This window comes from Pipistrellus hanaki, assembly GCF_964339955.1.
Source record: "Pipistrellus hanaki genome assembly, chromosome: 1".
Classification (NCBI taxonomy): domain Eukaryota; kingdom Metazoa; phylum Chordata; class Mammalia; order Chiroptera; family Vespertilionidae; genus Pipistrellus; species Pipistrellus hanaki.
This window is the reverse complement of record NC_140503.1, coordinates 29,021,135-29,039,855: the sequence shown is the minus strand read 5'-3', so window position 1 is coordinate 29,039,855 and position 18,721 is coordinate 29,021,135. Positions and strand designations below refer to the sequence as shown.

Below are 18,721 nucleotides of genomic sequence, written 5' to 3'. Positions count from 1 at the left end.
TGTTCACCCACCAGGCTCACCGAGGCCACAAGGTCTTTGTAAAAACCGGTGTTCTTTCACCTGGAAAGGGCGCGGCTTCCCTTCCAAACCATTTAGCCCATCCTTTGGTCCCATTTTAACCTCAGGTCCTGGGGGCCTTACTTACATGAGCAGGGAGGGGGTCAGGACCCGAGAGTGGGTTTTGCCTCCGAGCCTCCTGCTGAGCTCTCCGCCCTCTCTGTTGCCAGGGTGCCGGGCCCCGCGGAGCCCGGCCGCTCGCTGCCGCAGCGCTCCTTCCTGTGCCGGGTGTTCCGGGCCGCGCTGCCCCTGCAGCTGCTGCTGCTCCTGCTGCTGCTCCTGGCCTGCCGGCTGCCCTCCTCCAAGGAGGACTACAGCTGCACGCAGGCCAACAACTTCGCCAGGTCCTTTTACCCCATGCTGAGGTACACCAACGGGCCACCCCCCACATAGAGGCTCGGCCTGCAGCGGCGCCACCACCAGCCTGTGTCCTCGGGAGCCCAGCTCGTGGCCCCAGGCCAACCTGTGAGTGACTGAGCGGCGGCCCCGCCCGCCCAGGGACCTGCTGCGGACGCCTCCCTGCGGGCTCGGCCAGAGAGGACCGGTTTGGGGAATCTCTGGGGACCGCAGTTTCCCGAGGAGCCAAGCACTTTGTGAATTCTGACTTATTTGTCAACATTATTAAAATGTAGCTGATATGGTCAGGTAAACAGTCGTGTTCATCACGTAGCGTATGTTCTAGAAACAAGCAAGCAGATTCTGCCTTAGAAATGGTTTCGGAAACTCACGTGCACCCTTGGCTGACTGAGCAAAACAATCCCGTTTTAAAATGTTTAGAATTAATTTTACTCCAATCAGCTAACAATTCTGAGCTACAGGTTATAAACCAAAATGTTCTGTTCAGTGCTTAGGTCTGCCTCTTTTATATTGCTTTAAATTTTTTAAAGAAATTATATTGCATGGATGTGTTGTGCATATTTTTTAACAATGCTGCATCTGTATGAATGTAAACTTTGATTTTTTTAAGAAAATCAGATTTTAGCTTTGGACTAATGTACAGTAAATGCCAAAATACATACTTGATAGGGGCATTTTTATAAGTTAATTTTATAAGACTTTTCACATTCAAAGCGCTGCTTCAGGTTTTGACTGTTTGGCTACAGGGGGGTTGGTACAGATACCTGAAGCTGTTTGTCGTATGTACAATGTTTCTCATTAAAACAAAAAATAGCCATACTCTTGTTGTGCTGGATTATGTTACAAAGCAGCTAAATAGTATGTGTAATCTCCCCAGAGAACAAAAATTATTTTTAAACTATTTAGAGGGATTTGTTGGTTTTAGTTCTGAGATATGCTTTATATTCTATTTATTTAACTTTGTACAGAATAATATGCGATCTAGAGACCTACCCCTTTATATGAGGCAGTTGCTCAGTGTGTGACCCTGTAGAGCTGTAGGGAAGCATAATCTCACCCAGATTTTCTATTCCCAGCTCTCTCCAAAGCGAATAGTGTTTAGCAAACGTCATAGGCAAAGCCACCTGCTACCGCTGTTTTCCACCTAAATAAAAAGAGGGTGGTTAGAAGTTTCTGAGCCAGTTCCTTTTAGCCACTCCTAACCTGCTCCTTGGGAGACACCACTGACTCAGCAGCAACCTCCGTCCGCTCTCTCCTCCCAGAACACAAACCTCCCGGGAAGCCGCGGAGGCCCACTTCTGTGGATCAGACACCCCCAGGACGTGGCAGGTCCCGAGCAGCTTACAGAAAGGCATCGTCCGAGGGACATGGAGGGGAAGTAACTTCAGGGTCTTTTAATTCTTTAAAATAACTCACCTCTCTGACCAAAGGAGGTGGCCACTCTGGAGACCTTTGCTGCCCCTAAGGAGGGACTCTGGTGAGTCCAAGTGGAAAAGGAAGTGTTGCTTGCATTTTAAAGCCTAATTATGCACACCAAGTCTCAGGATAAACCCTCACCCAGGGAAGCCTTTCTATGTGTAACTCAGTGTAGCCCCAAAGGCTTGTTAAACCTCATCTGCTTTACACTGTCCTAAGGTTTAGCGTTCCCCGCCACAAAGGAATGCTATCATTAAGATAACTTCAGCATAAATGAATTATTTTTTCCCTATCCCTAAAGTGGGGTTTAAACTAAGTGACTCAGATGAGATAATTACGGAAAAATCTATCCAAATTTATATATTTATATTTGTGGGCTGTATTTTACTTGAGCACACAGCACCTGTGGTCATAAATCACGTGTGAGATTAGCTAACCATTAAATTGCTACCGTCTAAAAAACGTTCAACAGTGTAAGTCAGAGATTCTTAACTCCTGAAATTGTACACAAGCATCTGTGTTTATGTACCTTTTCTAGGAAGAGTATAAATGGTTTTCATCAAATTCTTTAAAGGCTCTGCAAACCTAAAATAGAATTCAGAAGAGAATGGGAACGCTGCTTAGCCTAATCCCTGAAAACCCTTATGCTCAACTCCCAACAAATACAGTTTTAAAGCCAAAATTATGAAAAAACATTTTATTTAGCTTATGTGACATTAAACTTCTTTCTGCAACAGTGCCATAGACAGTCAAGGGACACAGCAAAGAAAAAGCAGTACCTGGAGGAGCAGAAAGCAGATCTCAAAATCTTCTTTCACACAACAGCAAACATTTGTAAAAAGGCCCAAATTTAAAAGCCCGCTAATGGTACAAAGCATTCACCTGAAAAAAATGACAAATGATAGCCAACAGTCTCAGGTACACAGGGCCCCTAAGAGGTGACAGGACTGAGCAGCAGCGGCAGACCCCGCGCAGAGGCGCTGTATTGTGCCGGCATCGCAAGCCATCAAGGAAACCCACATCACATAGCAGTGCCTGGCCCACAAATGAATGGGAGCCTCCACTCCAAAGCAAGAAAAAGGGTTCTAAGGTCACATATCACAAAGAACACATATCTTTAGAGCTGTCACTACAGCCCAAATTCCAGAAGCGTGGAGAGCTACAAAGAAGAAGCATGTATTTCACACTACAGGAACCCAAACTCCACAGGGAAGCATCAGTGCCTAGAAGATGTGAGAATTTTACATGCATAAGCTGGTAAACTTCCAAGAAACTGTACCTGGGGAAAGCAGTAACATAAAAGGAGGTGAGGGCAGTACTACCTACTAGCTGATGAGCCCCAGATGGGAGGACCAGAATAACAAAATGAATCTTATTTTTTCCACCTGTCATTCTGGCCCTAGCCAGTTTGACTCAGTGGACAGAGTATCGGCCTGCAGATTGAAGGGTCTCAGGTTTGATTCCCAGTCAGGGCACATGCCTGAATTGTGGGCATGAGACAACTGGTCAATAGTTATCATTAATTTTTTTATCCCTCCCCTTTTCTCTCTGAAATAAATTAAAAAAAAAAAAAAGTGCTCTTCTGTAAAAGTTCGTAGAATCTAAAGGCAATTGTAACTTAGCCGTGTCTCCCTTACACACTTAGACTTCAGAATCAAGTCCTGTAGCAGGGACCATGCTAACCAGAAGATGAAATCCAACCTAAGCTTTGCCAGATGTTGGTTTATTGACCTTGAGCAGGTCAGTTTACCCCCTCTGGGCTTTAATTTACAATGTATAAATTTACAATGCGGAACTTGATATCTATAGGGGTGTTCCAGAAATTGGGACCACCTCGCTACAAGCAGGCCCCACCCAAACCAGAGAGGCCATGACTGTCAGATCGCTTTTAATGAGTGGATTCTGCAGTCTAAATATATTCTTCCTTAGTTTTCCTTTTAACTAGTTAAATTGCATGGCCTGCATTCAGTTCTGTCACTTATTCCCTGAGTGACATTGAGCAAGTTTGCTTATTCTCTCCGGCTTCCACGGCCAAAAAGAGAGGACAATGGCAATTGCTATGAGGATTAACTGGATGGATGAGGCACTGAGAACTATGTCTGGCACCCAGTAAGTGTTGCTCATATATAATATTTTAAGGTACTAAATGATGTATCTTTACAATTTCCTTCACATAACCTTTACTATGTTTTTAAAAGATTTTTAGTGCTTAGAGAAATGCATCAAATATTATTTTTAAAAATGTTTTGTTTCAAAACAGACCTAGAAATGCAAGGTTTACCTTGACAAGGTGTCAACATATGCAAGTCCCTTAACAAATTTAAATACAACCAAACTCACATGCTAGAAAATGGCTTATATCTATGAATAGGTAATACTAGAGGCCCAGTGCACAAAATTCATACATTGGGGTGGGCGGTGTCCTGAAGCCCAGCCTGCATCCTTTCCAATCTGGGATATCCCTCTCCCAATCCAGGACTGCTGGCACCCAACCACTCACCTGCCTAATTGCCCCTACCCGCTTCTGCCTGCCAGCATGATCACCCCCTAACAAGTTCCCTGCTGGCCCGATTGCCCCTAACTGCCCTCCCCTGCAGGCCTGGTTGCCCCCTACTGCCTTCCCCTGTTGGCCCGGTCACTCCTAACTGCCCTCCCTTGCCAGACTGGTCGCCCCAACTGCTCTCCCTTGCCAGTCTGGTCGCCTAACTGCCCTCCCCTACAGGCCTGATCACCCACAAGTGCCCTCCCCTGCCAGCTATCTTGTGGCAGCCATCTTTGACCACATGGGGACGGCCATCTTGTATTGGAGTGATGGTCAATTGGCATTATTACCCCTTTATTAGATAGGATAGCTCTGCCAAGACTTGGAAACTGATTGTTTTTTACTGACATCTAAAATAATTGTCCTTCCAGCTGAGCAAGCAGGGAAGTAATTCAAATATAGGTGATCTCACTGCAGAGCTTTTGATTTTGAGTTTTGTTTTTTAACAGTTAGCCTCCAGACCTGTTCTTATTAGGCTGACAAATAATAATCCTCTGTTCCCACTTCAATGTTTCAGGAAAAAACTCTATAAATTATTTTAGGGTTGAATCCTTTGTAGGGAGTCCTGATGGACAACAAGCATGTGACAGGCCAGACCGAGGTGGTATGAGTTGGGAGGGAGTGCAGTTAGAGCAATGTGTGAAAACTCACAGCGCAGCCCCTGGGTGCCCACACAGTCCCCCTCAGGCACTGCCACTTCTCTCCGAGGAACCTGAGTGAACACTATCCTAATGTGCTTTGTATTGAGAATAGTCCATGGTAATTACATAATTGAAAATTGTCTATATGACTCCATATTAGACATTCATGTTTGGAAATAAGCCCAAATCTCACTCATTCCCACAAAATTGGTTTCTCGTATTAAAAGACTTAAATATCAAAACAGTGGATCACTGTTCCATCACACATTAAGGTGTAGTTGGGCCCATAGCTGGTTTTGCTCACTGGTTAGAGCATCAACTCGAGAACCAAAGGACATGTGGGAAGCAACCAACTGATGTGTCTCTCTCATGTGGATGTTTCTATCCCTCCTTCTTCCCTTGCCACTCTCTCTAGAAATCAAATATTCTCAGGTGAAGATTTTATTTTAAGTGTAGTTGGGTGGGTTTTTGTTTTTCAATACTCAATTCCTGTTGATAATTGTCAGCTCCCACTTTCGCTAGTTCACGGATAGGAAACCTTTTTTCTGGGCCATTTGGATATTTATAACATCATTTGTGGGCCATACAAAATTATCAGCTTAAAAATTAGCCAGCTATATTTGGCCAAACATTTAATTAACTCACGCCCAACGCCTTGGTAAGGCCAGACCAAACAATTTCACGGGTCTTATATGGCTCTCAAGCCAGACATTCCCCACCCCTGCCCTAGTTAATTCCTTTTAAAGACTGAACTTGAAAACACTGAAACCCTTGCATAGCTATGGGAGAATTTTAAGTTGTCCATGGACCATTTTGGGAGATGGATACCCTGCAAAAAGACATTTAAAAAGAAAGTGCTATTAAAATGAAATCTTTAAAATGGACATTGAGCCAAAACCAGTTTGGCTCAGTGGACAGAGCATTGGCCTGCGGACTGAAAGGTCCCAGGTTCGATTCTGGTGAGGGGCATGTACCTTGGTTGCGGGCACGTACCCAGTAGGGGGTGTGCAAGAGGCAGCTGATCGATGATTCTCTCATCGATGTTTCTAACTATCCCTCTCTCTTCCTCTCTGTAAAAAAAAATCAATAAAAATATATTTTAAAATAAAATAAAATGGACATTGAGGAGTTTACCCAAAACATGTAAAAATGGCATCCTGATCCTGCACACTGGTTCTTCTTAGAAATGACGGAAGGATATTTTTGGAGCAGATGGCATAGAGATTCAAAACACTTCATCTGGAAGTGGGAAAATGCCCTTGAATATTAAAACAAACAAAAAACTTTAAACTATAGACCTGTTATCTCAACAGCCTACCTGGCCCAGACCCAGCACCACGCAGGCCTCTCAGGTTGGACTAAATAACCTGTGTCCCCAGCACACGCAAGTGAGGCCTGAGCCAAGAAGTTACCAAGATGGCACATCCCCCTGAGGCGCCGAGTCCCAATGCAGTGGGAGGGGCAGCCTCCAGAAGCTTGCAGGAGTATCTGTGAACAGGAAGCCGTGGGCACTGGTGAGTCTGGATCAGCACAGGCATGGCACAGAAAGGAGACAGGAGTCCAGCCCGGGGCCTTCCTTAGGCATCAATAATCAACCTAAAGGCCTTCATTCCATTACCTCATTCTGTTTTTTGTTGTTTTGTTTTGCTTTTAACCTGTTATCTCTTTTATAAATATAATTAAGAGAATTTCATCGGCAAAGAATTGTTCAAGGCCAGGCTATTTTCTTTGCCTCCCATCCCCCTCTATTTGTCATGGGGCTTCTAAGCTACTCAGAAGTAAAATTGACCTGGACAACACTGGCTCCCTGTCCCTAAACAATCAAGCTTATTTTCTGTATTGGATCTCACTGAGGCTGTAACATTGAGTCATTAAGAATAATTTCAGACCACCTCAGAATACAGACAATGGTGTATACTCTAGATATATGCCCCAGTGTTTCTGAAACAGTTCTCAACTTTTAGTAAAGATGCACCAATATCAAAATTAAGATGTATTCAAGGTCTCACCAGCAGAAACCAACCTTTATATCACTGAATTATTCTAATGACTTAGTAAACACAGAGCATGCTAGCCACAGTAAACCTATTTCCAAAAAGAAAATGTGTTTAATCTCATATCACAAGGTAATTTTTTGAAACCACAAAAATCACACATGATTATTTAATTGCTCATTTTCAAAACATAGATGTAACTCATTTTATGTATTCACTCTGTTCCTGAAAATTGGTATGAAAATTTCCATTATTAAAAAGTAAGTTAAAATTGTAATTTGAGGTGCCTTATCATCATGTCCTATTTATGTTGTGCTTGGAATAAAAACTAATATTTTACTAAGTTTCCATTTCGCCCAGTCTACCATATAAATACTCTGATATTTCTATTTCACCCAGTCCACTGTATAAATATTCTGATAAGAAAATATTTTAAAAGAGCCCTAGGGTGTAAAGAATTCCTTCTTGCTATAATTAAGCAATTATTCTCTCCTTTGAGTTCACAAACCAGGTCTTGTTCAAATCGGCACAGTTTGACCCTGAACCTGACACACTGGTTGTTCACCCTTCCCTGGGACAGGCTGCCTGGCACACACGCAGCCCTGCCTCTGGGTGGCTGTGGCTGCCACCAATACCCACAGGATAGAACCCTATTCCTGCAAACAGCACCTTCTATGGAAGGGCAACTCCAGGGGCAGAGAGATTTAAATCTCCACAGTCCTCCATGAATGTGATCTCACATACACACGCACACATGCACACATAAGGAGCAGGCTCTCTGAATGCACATCAGGAGGGACTAAAGAGGGCAGCAAGGTCTGGGGAAGAACCTGGCTCCCATCCTAGCTGGAGCACTGGCTCCCTAGTCACAGTCCCTCTGTCCTTCAGCAGAGCAGCGCTGACATCAGTCCTCCCAGGCCTGGGAGGCAGGTGGTTTTCAGCCCTATAATCAGGTAGTCCTGAGAGAGCTTACAAAGGTCTATCCTGAAAGGCAGCTTAGTTCACACAATAAAGGTTAGTCTACTTCCTACAAATGCCACGATCTCTCAACCCTTCCAGGCCAGATTCCCACCATGCACTGCAAAACCGCCAAGATGTTCTTCCCAAAGGGGTGGGGAAAAGATGGAAAGTAAAGCAGGGACCATGCTGATATCCTATGAGGCCCAGCAAGACAAAATGCATCCCAACGCGCCCCAGGTAACAAGGAAAACTGGCTTTCCCACCCAACTCCTGGGAAGTAGGGAGGTCAGGAGAGGATGGTACAGACTGAACCCACCGTGACCGAGGAGGGAGCACACAGAAAGACGAAGCCCATCGCGATGGGGCTCACAATCGCACGAGAGCTCACGCTTCAGCCGCTACCTCTGCAGCCTGTTCACCTCAGGGCTGGGCTTCACTTAGACGGGTTCTGAGAGCCCTCTTTGCTCTTACTCTTCTCTACTGGGCTGCACTCAGACCCCGTGACCAAGGGCTTGCATCCATGAAGCGTGTGGGCATTCAGCATCTCCAGCAGCAGGTCATACACTGGCACCACGTTTTTGCATTTCATGCTGAGCAGGTGTTCCATGCCCTTGTTGCTATGGGGACAAGAAGGTATTGAGATTCTGTTCTGTGATTCAGCCCCAGGAACTCAACGTAAGTCTCACATACATTCAGACACTCTGAGCCCTCTGTTCTATGGCTCTTGCATCTGGCTCCTTCAATAATCTACACTCAAGGGCGAGGACAATGTCCTGTGACCTCTGTGTCCCACCACCCATCCACAATGGCCTGGCAGTGCCTGGTACAGCATGCAATCAATGCTCGTTATTCATGGTAGTTACACTCTATAGTCACTAGACACTGGGTTGGCGGGATGCCGAACCATTGCTCCTGAGGGAAATGCAGGATTAGGGTCCTGAGAGCCTAAGGAACACTACACGGCACTTTGGTATTATGCATGGAGGCCATTTGTGGACAATGAAATCTCCAACCACAAAAATGCAAACACATGGCACTAAATAGGCCACGTGAGGAACACTTGCTGCAGTGTGAAGAAGGCAGAGCATAACCTTGGTTGACCTCAGCTGGGAATAGAAGCACAGGCAACTCAAATGTTTTGCCATTCTGTGACTGTCCCCAAATGATCACGCAAGTGCCATGAGTAATCAATTTGGGAGGTTACAAATAAAGTTTAGCAAGTGGGCAAATTCGCAAATATAGAAACTGGGATTACGATAGACTCTATCTGTTCTGCAAATGGTTGTGAACAGAATGATCATTCAACAGAGGCAGAGGCTGTTCTCATTTCCTAACCCTTGTTAACATCCTTGAGGGGCATGTGTTCCTCCCCACAGCCCCTAGACTTTCCTCCTTATCTTCCCTCTTCCAGCCCCAGGGCAAACCACCATGGGACATCACACAGCATTACCACCGCCCTGCCTTACAAAGAACTGTGGACTCACCACTTCTCTTAGGCCTCATCCTTATGTCCTGGTGACATCGCAAGGAAAGAACAGCTCTCAGGGAGGGCTTTGTGCACTTCCCCAGATCACAGATCTCAAGAGTCCCTCTAGGAAAGCTGGGTTTAACCTCTTTAAGGAAATGACCTGGGGACTCCAGCCCTAGGTGGTGCAGGGATGGGTGGCAGTTCACTTTAAGGAAGAACCTGCCCCTTTTAGAACTCCGTAAACAAGCTAAAATCCCCAGCAACTAAGTATTAGATGAGCCACCACAGGATACCATAAAGATCCTGTAAGGAGCCACGTGACAGTCATTCGGTGCCCACTACGTGCTGACCTTTGGTTACAGGGATGTGCCCTGATGAAGAACCCCCATTCCCTTTCAGGGCTTCATCTTCCTTTAAAGGCCACAATTCTACCTTATCCACCTCAAACTTGAAAACCCAAAGCTCTTCACCCTCTGAACATGTGCCCCCTTCCCGCCATAAACCCAGGGGGAAGGGCCCCTTACGGATGGTACCTGGCGTGCCTGACGTGAGAGAGGAGCATCAGGAGGTTAGCCAGGCGGACGGACTGCTGCTGGGAAGGGATGCCGCTCTTGGCGATCACCCAGACCAGAGCATCGGTCACAGCATTCAGCAAGTGAGTCAGCTTCCGGCTGCTCTCGGCCTCCTGAGTTGCTGCAGCTAAAGGGTACATACCTAGACAAAGAATCAAGGCCATGACTCATTGCTCTGCGAAAAGGAAACAGAAGCTGTGTGCTCAGGCATTAGGCATGCCAGCCTTCTCCTGAAAGAAGGACAATGATCAAATGGGTTCTGACATCTGCATGGATAGTGGTGTCCTAAGAGCCAGCCCCATGGCTGAATGGAAAGAGTAAACCTGGCTGAATTTGGCCCAGCATTGTGGCCTTGCCTTGAAAATGTATCAAACCATTATATGGTGTTGTCATTTGCATGAACAAATCCTATATAATAAAAGCATAGTATGCAAATTGCCCCCTCACCCAGGTGTTTGTATGGGAGTTTGACCAGGGGGCAGGGCTGGCCAGGGGGAAGGGAGGGACTACCCAGACGGCAGCCGCTACGGACCCTACCAGTGCACAAATTTTGTGCACTGGGCCTCTAGTATACATATAAAGATGGTCAGAAAGTAAGAGTAAGTATACTCCTAGCCCCTGGAGAGCTCTTCATTAAGGGGAGTTTAATAAACATAGACTGCTAACCATTGCTACATAGCTTCTCCTGCCCAGCCCCTCTATGTGTGCCATGTGCAGACAGTCTCTGTGCAAGCCATCAGCATCCAACCTCTGGTGGCACCTTGCTGGGGACAGGAAGACCACCAGTCTGGAGTCAACAGACCTACTTTATGTCTGCTGTCTGTAGCTCTGACCCCAAACCAGTTTCCCAGCTCCTCCAACCTCACCTCCTCAGTGAGCAAAGCTTGCAGACACATGTCTGCTGAGGTCTCCACAACCTTCCCATCAGATGCCCTATGTTTAATTCCCCTCTGGTGTTAGGATCTGAGATACCGTGGCCTCCCAAAGGTTGCAAAATAGCAACTCAGGTAGATCTCCTTCCCTCCACTCCACCCCATCCCCAACCTCTGACTCCCTAATTCCTGGAAGCAGGAAAATAACTAGCTTTTCTTCCAGATTTTCAATTTCAAACAGATGAAACCAACAGGGGAAATGCCAACTTTTGACTGTAATGAGAATGAAGGATGGTTGGTATTCCATCACCCACCAAATCTGTTTTGGCAATTTTTGTTCTCTATTTTTATTGACATTTTCAGTCTAATTAAGGCAACTTAGTTCAATTAAGGCAAGGGACATAATGAACCACAATTATGCAAGTATAGTGCTTCACCACATCCCTGTAGCACATCCCTCCATAATGTCTCCTGATGCAGATTTAAAATATCCATTTTTTAAACTGCCTGGAACTGCTTCTCTAACCACCTGCTCACCAACCTCCTTCTCCACAGGGACTGAGTCCTCCCACTGTCCCCCACAGCACATAACCTGCCCTTCCACTGCAGAGGAAACAAGCCCCAACCTCAACCCAACGTGCCCCTTTGAATGGCCAAAATCAGATCTGCCCTCGGGGTTGAGGCCAACTGGGACAGTTCTGCAGGGCACCAGACTCTCCCTCTCTTCTCATCCTCAGCTCCCGCCACACCTCACCGTGAAACTTAATTCCATTTCCTGGAACAGGTGATGCCCTGAACATGCCCCACTTTCTGCTTAGGAGCTCTCGTACCATCCTCCTCTCTCCCTTCTCTTGTTATCTGTAGTCATTCCTCCTTCAGATCCCAGCTTGCTTGAACTTCCTTCTGGAAGCTTCCCCTGATCTGAAAGCTGGATGTCTTCATATATGCCCCACCCTTAAAGAAATTGGACATGCGCGCTTCAAGAACACAAACCCATCACCTAGTGCAATGACTGGTGTGAAAGAAATGCTCATAAATGCAAGAATTAGAATGAATCCCATAGGTTCAAATTTTTGCAAATTTTAGCCGATCACACCATAATAATTGACATGATAAATATGCATGCTAATGCACATTTTAGGTATACCATAGAAAATTAGTAATCAGGAGGAGAATCCAAGATGGCTGCTCGGGTAGGCAACTAGCCGCAGCAGCACACAACAATTTTAATAAAATACAACTAAAATATAAAATGGATATTACCCAGAACTACAGGAAAGTCGACTGACTGGAAATCCTACAACAAGAAGCAAGGAGAAAACCAGAAGGAAGCGCGGAGGAGCTGTAAAAGCCTAAGGTACGGAGACACACGGCGCGCGCGCGGAGAGGACGGAGCCGGAGAGGAGGGAGGCCGAGTGCCTGGCGGGCGTTCCCAAGCGGGAAGGAGAGAAAACTCCGACTGTGCTGGGCCCTTGACTGCTCTGAACCCCAGTTCTGGGCCAGACCCCGGGGACTCAGGCTCAGCCATAGGGAGCTGGGCTGTAAGTCGGAACCCCGGGGTAGCGGAGAAAGGAGGTCCCGGAGGCACGCACACTGCCCCCAGAGAAGGGACGGTCGGCTGTGCCGCGGGATTGCCCTGACGGGAAGGAGACTGGGGCTCCAGACTGCTCTGAACGCCACCTCCAACTCCACTTCCAACTGAACTGAACCCCAATACCGGGCTCATTGGGGGAGAGCATAGACTGTTTGGCAGCAGGCGAAAATCGAGGGCACCTTTCTCTCAGAGGCGCCGCAGCGAGCACTGAAGGACCCGCATAGGGCGGGGCTGACGGAAGCCAAAGCTGCAGGCTCCACCCTGAAATCCCGTCCCATCTGTAACTGCGAAATGCGACAACAAAATAGATCACAAACGAAAGAAATGGAGGACAAAAAGCGTCTGGATATAGAGTTCAAATCTACGCTTATAAGGTTTTTCAAGAATTTCCTAGAAAAGATGGATAAGGCCTATGAGGATATGAAAAGAGATCAACTAGAATTAATAAGGAGTCAACAAGAAATGATAAGGGATCAACAAGAAATAAAGAATACATTGTCTGAAATAAAAAATATTTTACAGAGTCCTAAAAACAGAAGGGAAGGTCGCAAGAATCAAGTCAAAGATTTGGAACATAAAGAGCCAGAAGACACTCCTCCACAGAAGCTAGAAGGCAAGAGAATCCAGAAAATTGAAGATAATGTAAGAAACCTCTGGGACAACTTCAAGCGAACCAACATCAGAATTATGGGGGTTCCAGAAGATGAGAGAGAGCAAGATATCGAAAACATACTGAAAGAAATAGTGACAGAAAACTTCCCCCACCTGGTGAAAGAATTTGACTTACAAGTCCAGGAAGTGCACAGAACTCCAAACAAAAGGAATCCAAAGAGGACCACACCGAGACACATCATTATTAAAATTCCAAGAGCAAAAGATAAAGAGAGAATATTAAAAGAAGCAAGAGCAAAGAAGGTAGTAACTTATAAAGGAGCACCTATACGATTGTCAGCTGACTTCTCAACAGAAACCATGCAGGCCAGAAGGGAATGGCAAGAAATATTCAAGGTGATGAATAGCAAGAACCTACAGCCAAAAATAAGCTACCCAGCGAAGCTATCACTCAGAATCGAAGGCCAGATAAAGAGCTTCACTAATAAAAAAAAGCTAAAGGAGTTCATCACCACCAAACCAGAATTATATGAATTGCTGAAGAGGGTTCTTTCAGAAGAGAAAGTAAACAAAGATAAAAATTATGAACAACAAATACGTAATTATCAACAAGTGAATCTAAAAACCAAGGAAATTAAAAAAATCTGATGAACAATATTAACTGTTGAATATAATAGAATCAGAGGTATGGAAGGGGAGTAGACTGACGATTCTTGGGGAAAAGGGGAGAGGGGGGCGTGGGAAGAGACTGAACATAAACTGTGCACCTATGGATGAGGACAATGGGGAGTGGGGAAAGGGCAGAGGGTGGGGTGGGAACCTGGTGGAGGAGAGCAATGGTGGGGGGGGGGGGGGAAGGAACATTTGTAATAATATGAAAAATAAAAACTTATTAAAAAAAATAATAATAAAAAAAAAGAAAATTAGTAATCAAATGAAAATATGGAAATAATAGTTTTAAAACTGACGCCAGCTTCAATGTCTGTTTCATGCATTCTGAGTTTCTAAAATGTAAGGAGAGAAAGTAGACTCTGTCCTTGCTTATGCTTTTAATTTGTTACAAATAATCCAGAAGAAAAAAGCCTCTACCTCCAGATGTCTAAAATCTAGCATAGGAAAGACCCACCTCTCCTAAGAGTGGAAACTTTCCAGTACAAACAGAATCCCACTTTCTAAGGGCTGAACAGATTAAATTCATCTCGACAACTGTTATGACTACTACCAAACAAAGAAGGAACTTTCCTAATGGAAGATTTCTTAAACTTGGATTTACCATAAACAAATGCTAGTCATTTACTGCCACGAGTGGTAATTACATCACATGCTTGCCTCACCCGCTGTAGTTCTCTCAAATGTGACAGTCTGTCAGATGCTGCGGGGATGCCGTAGCCTTAGTCTCCCATTTGCACAGATGATGCTTTTAGCTTTCACAACAACACAATATGATGTTCCACAGGCTAGAAGGACCGTAAGGAGCTTTGCCAAACAGAAGGCTTTCAAATACTGCAAAGTAGTGTAACAACAAGGAAACTGCTTTCTGAGGAGCACTTTGCTGAGCAGAAATGAGTTCTAAACAACTCCTGTAGATAAGAGAAGCCCCAGAATGTGGCAGTGGCTGTTCCTCCTGTGCCAACGTGGGACCATACTTCTTAAGCAAACCTTCCCTTTAACAAAGACAGAAGTGGCAGCACAGTCAAGTGGTATCTATAGGTGGGTTGACAGAGACCAGAAAAAGTGTGTTTTTTCCCATGATTAATTCTAAATGTCCCAGCTGGACATTTCCTATAGGCACATCAACTTAATTCCTGGTGTAAGCTGGGCCTTTGTATTGTTTTATAAAAGGTGAATGATGACAATAAATGTCAAGAAGATGCCAGAAGCCAAAGCATTTAGGAGTCTTCTTGACTTTCTCTACAGTTTTCATTTGTCCATTAATTTATCATTTCTACTCACAAACTGCTTGCTTTCCAGAACTGAGGTAGGAAGTGTACCAGGTTCAAGGGGCATGCAGATAAGACCAGGTTTACTCAAGGAGAAAACACCCAATAGTTGTCTTCAGGGCCTCTGAGCCTCACATGACTTTCAGATTCCTTCTCTACTCTTGTCTTCTCTCTTCTTCAAGACCTAACCCACCCATCCCTGTCCAGTAATCTCAACAGCATCTCGTTCAGTTTTGCCTTCAGGAACTCCTGCTTTGGCTCCAATGAACAAAATAGAAACAGGCATGGTTACATGGAACAGACTGACAGCTGTCAAAAGGGAGGGTTGTGGGACTAGATAAAAGAAGAGGAAGGGTTTAGCCAAAAGACACATATACATAACACATAGGCACAGGTAACAGTGTGGTGACAGCCAGAGGGAAAGGGGGGTAGGGGTGGAAAAAATGGGGATAAATGGGGATGAAAGAGACTTTGCTTTGGACCATGGGCGGATGATGCCCTGTGTAGATGATGTTTGTTGAGTTGTACACTTGAAACCTGTATGGTTTTGTAAACCAATTCACTCCAATAAAATCAATTAAATACATACATTCATACATATATACATATATACATACAATGAATGCATGGACCATTGAACATAAAAATAAAGTGGCATAATATGATCTCACAAATTCCTTTATTTCAAACATCAAACACTAAGCTTGGATAAAATCTAGGTAATAAAACCCCAAAGGAAAGGATCCTTAAGTTCTTAGTTGATGATTAAAACTTGGACATATATATCATTTGAGAAAGAAGAAATAATAACAAAAGGCCCAATAAGAATAAATAGCTAAGCAAAGCAATCCATACCTGGTATAGCAGGTGGACCAAGTAAATACCAGGTAGGCAGTAAACTGAACAGTATGAAAATGATATGCGAACTTAGAAAAGTGGCAAAATAACACATCTCTATTGGAGCAGTATTTATAATAGAGAGAAAAAAAGGAACTGTATACTAAGTAAAGGTTTGTCGCCAGAGAAGTGATTGAACAATTTAGACCAGCGGTTGCCAACCGGTGGTCCAATGACCTCTGGTGGTCTGTGAGGTCCAAAGGGCTGGCGACTGCTGATTTAGACAAAGCCCTCACTGGAAAGATTAACTTAGCTCTCTCTTAGTTGACATGAAGGGATTTCATAGCATTTTGACAAATAAAAAAGCAAGATATAGAGAACTATTTTATATAGTTTCACAATTTTTTTAAATGAAAAGTCTACCTTTGTATATGTAAGAAGTGAGGTATTATTTTATTTATTTTTATTTTTAATCCTCACCCAAGAATATTTTTTTCATTGATTCTAGAGAGGGAGGAAATGAGGGGGGGAAAGAACCAGAGAAACATCAATCAGCTGCCTCCTGTACACACCCCAGCTGAGTATCAAACCCTCAACCTGTGTATGTGCCCTGACTGTGAATAATACTCACAGCCCTGGACTGAGCCACACCAGCAAGGCTGTGAAGTATTATTTTAAATTATTATTAAAAAATGGGAGAAAGTACAAAGTCAATCCTATGGTTAAGATTAATTACTTGGTGTTGGGGTAGAAAAAGTCTATCGTTGTCTCTCTCCACTCTGACTGGGCACCATGTCTCGGTCTCTAGTCAGTCCTCCACGTGGAAGCCAGGGTAACCTTTCAAGAAGGCTCTGTCCATGATACTCCCATCCGAACCTCTTCCAGAGCTGCTCGATGCTCCAGGCAGCAGTCCCCAAGGCAGGCAGTGAGTCTTTAGCCCTGCCCACCTCCCTCTGCTCTGCCACTGAGTGGCCTGCAGCTGCTGGCTCGCCCAGGTCCTTTCATTCCTCCACACCTATTTCTTCCACCTGTCCATCCCTAAAGACTCATGCAATCCGCATCCCCTTCTACAGGCACTCCAGCATCTCTCGTTTTCCTGCAGTACTCTGTACACACTTTATTATAGCACTCTCTCGCTCCACCATGAGCTACCTGAAGGCAGGACTATGTTTATAACATCTTTACTGAGTGAACCAATGAATGAACAAATGAATCTGTAAAAGCAGAACTCAAAACAGAAAATACAAATGTATGTCAACAATTTACAGGGTCTGCATAAATATTGAAAAAGGCTGAATGGTAAACATTTTAAAGTTCATTTTTATTTTTTTCCAGCAAAGTGGCTTGAGCCAGTTTTTAAATTAATATTGGTAATTTGCCCAATGAACAATTTATATTCAAGTTAATTACAGTTTAAATCCCTATCAAATAAAACAGAGAAGTCAGAGAGAAAAGCCATTTCCCCCTTTTTAAATAAAATAAGAAGTTCAGCCGAAACCGGTTTGGCTCAGTGGTAGAGCGTCGGTCTGCGGACTGAAAGATCCCGGGTTCGATTCCAGTCAAGGGCATGTACCTTGGTTACAGGCACATCCCTGGTAGGGGGTGTGCAAGAGGCAGCTGGTCGATGTTTCTCTCTCATAGTGTTTCTAGCTCTCTATCTCTCTCCTTTCCTCTCTGTAAAAAATCAATAAAAATATTTTTTTTAAAAAATAAGAAGTTCAGGAAAAAAAAGAAAAGGAAAAAAAAGAAAGAAAAAAATGAATAAAAAAATAAAATAAGAAGTTCAATACTCGTTTAAAAATAGCATTCCTCACCACCACCACCCCTCCCACCCCTCCCACCCCCAATTCCCCTTCCCAATAAAACACGGCCCAGCTGTAGGTTACTCACTGGAGTTCAAGAGGATCATGGCCTTGACACAGAGATACTCGTTGTGTTGGAGTTTTAATTCACGAAACCTTGAAGTCGTTGCCAGGAGCATGTCAAAGATTTCCAGAATTCCTTCCACGCATTTCCCTTCATCCCTACAATAGTTCATTTGGAAATTTAAGAAAATCACAGCGACCAACAAAGGCAATAAGAAGTATTTTCCTTTTAATTTTAAATTTCATTTTGTTGCTGAAACCGGTTTGGCTCAGAGGATAGAGTGTCGGCCTGCAGACTGAAGGGTCCCGGGTTCGATTCAGGTCAAAGGCATGTACCTTGGTTGCAGGCACATCCCCAGTGGGGGGGGGTGCAGGAGGAAGCTAATCAATGTTTCTCTCTCATCGATGTTTGTAACTCTCTATCCCTCTCCCTTCCTCTCTGTAAAAACTCAATAAAATATATATTTTTTTTAAATTTCATTTTGTACATGCTTTAACTATAACATGGTGGCGATGAGACCAAACCCAGTGATATAAAATTATCAGAATCATCTTCTTATAAAGAGAACTGGGCATTTCCTATAAATCCCTAAATTAAACACTTGAATAAATACTATTTAGGCAAAAGCCTGCATTTGAACTACATTTTTCTTCTACCTGTTCATAAATGTTATCTTAGGAATAACATTTTTGTTGGTAATCTAAACCATTTCAGCCAACCAGTCTGTGATATGACACATTAATGAAGTGAGACATTCCATGGCCCATGAGATGGCTCTAACGTGTTCATGAGGAAGACTGACCATTACAGAAGCTAATATCCCAAGAAGAAATGACCCTTCATATGTAGGGATTAACTCTCATTTTCTGTTGGTTATTTGGAAAATAGAGGGGCAACTAAGAGACGTGTAAATGTAATTAAGAAAAGCTAGCATGACATACAAAGAAATCACAATTAGAAAAGGCAGAGAGGGAGACATAGAAATGTCTGACT

The 18,721-nt window shown here is 44.2% G+C and overlaps 2 protein-coding genes across 5 annotated transcripts in view; one reads left to right on the top strand and one right to left on the bottom strand.

Moving 5' to 3' along the window:
- SYNE2 (spectrin repeat containing nuclear envelope protein 2) overlaps positions 1-1,233 on the top strand; it is a 299,775-nt gene extending 298,542 nt beyond the window's left edge. For all 4 annotated transcript variants that reach the window (XM_084866238.1, XM_084866237.1, XM_084866235.1 and 1 more), the window contains one exon: positions 228-1,233. In XM_084866238.1, coding sequence (XP_084722364.1) covers positions 228-450 — 223 coding nt within the window. In that variant the 3' untranslated portion in view covers positions 451-1,233. The remainder of the gene's footprint in view (positions 1-227) is intronic.
- ESR2 (estrogen receptor 2) overlaps positions 1,089-18,721 on the bottom strand; it is a 45,866-nt gene continuing 28,233 nt past the window's right edge. The window contains exons 10-12 of the mRNA XM_084866785.1: positions 17,753-17,886; positions 9,969-10,149; positions 1,089-8,584 (exon numbers count right to left, since the gene is read on the bottom strand). Coding sequence (XP_084722911.1) covers positions 8,401-8,584; positions 9,969-10,149; positions 17,753-17,886 — 499 coding nt within the window. The 3' untranslated portion in view covers positions 1,089-8,400. The remainder of the gene's footprint in view (positions 8,585-9,968; positions 10,150-17,752; positions 17,887-18,721) is intronic.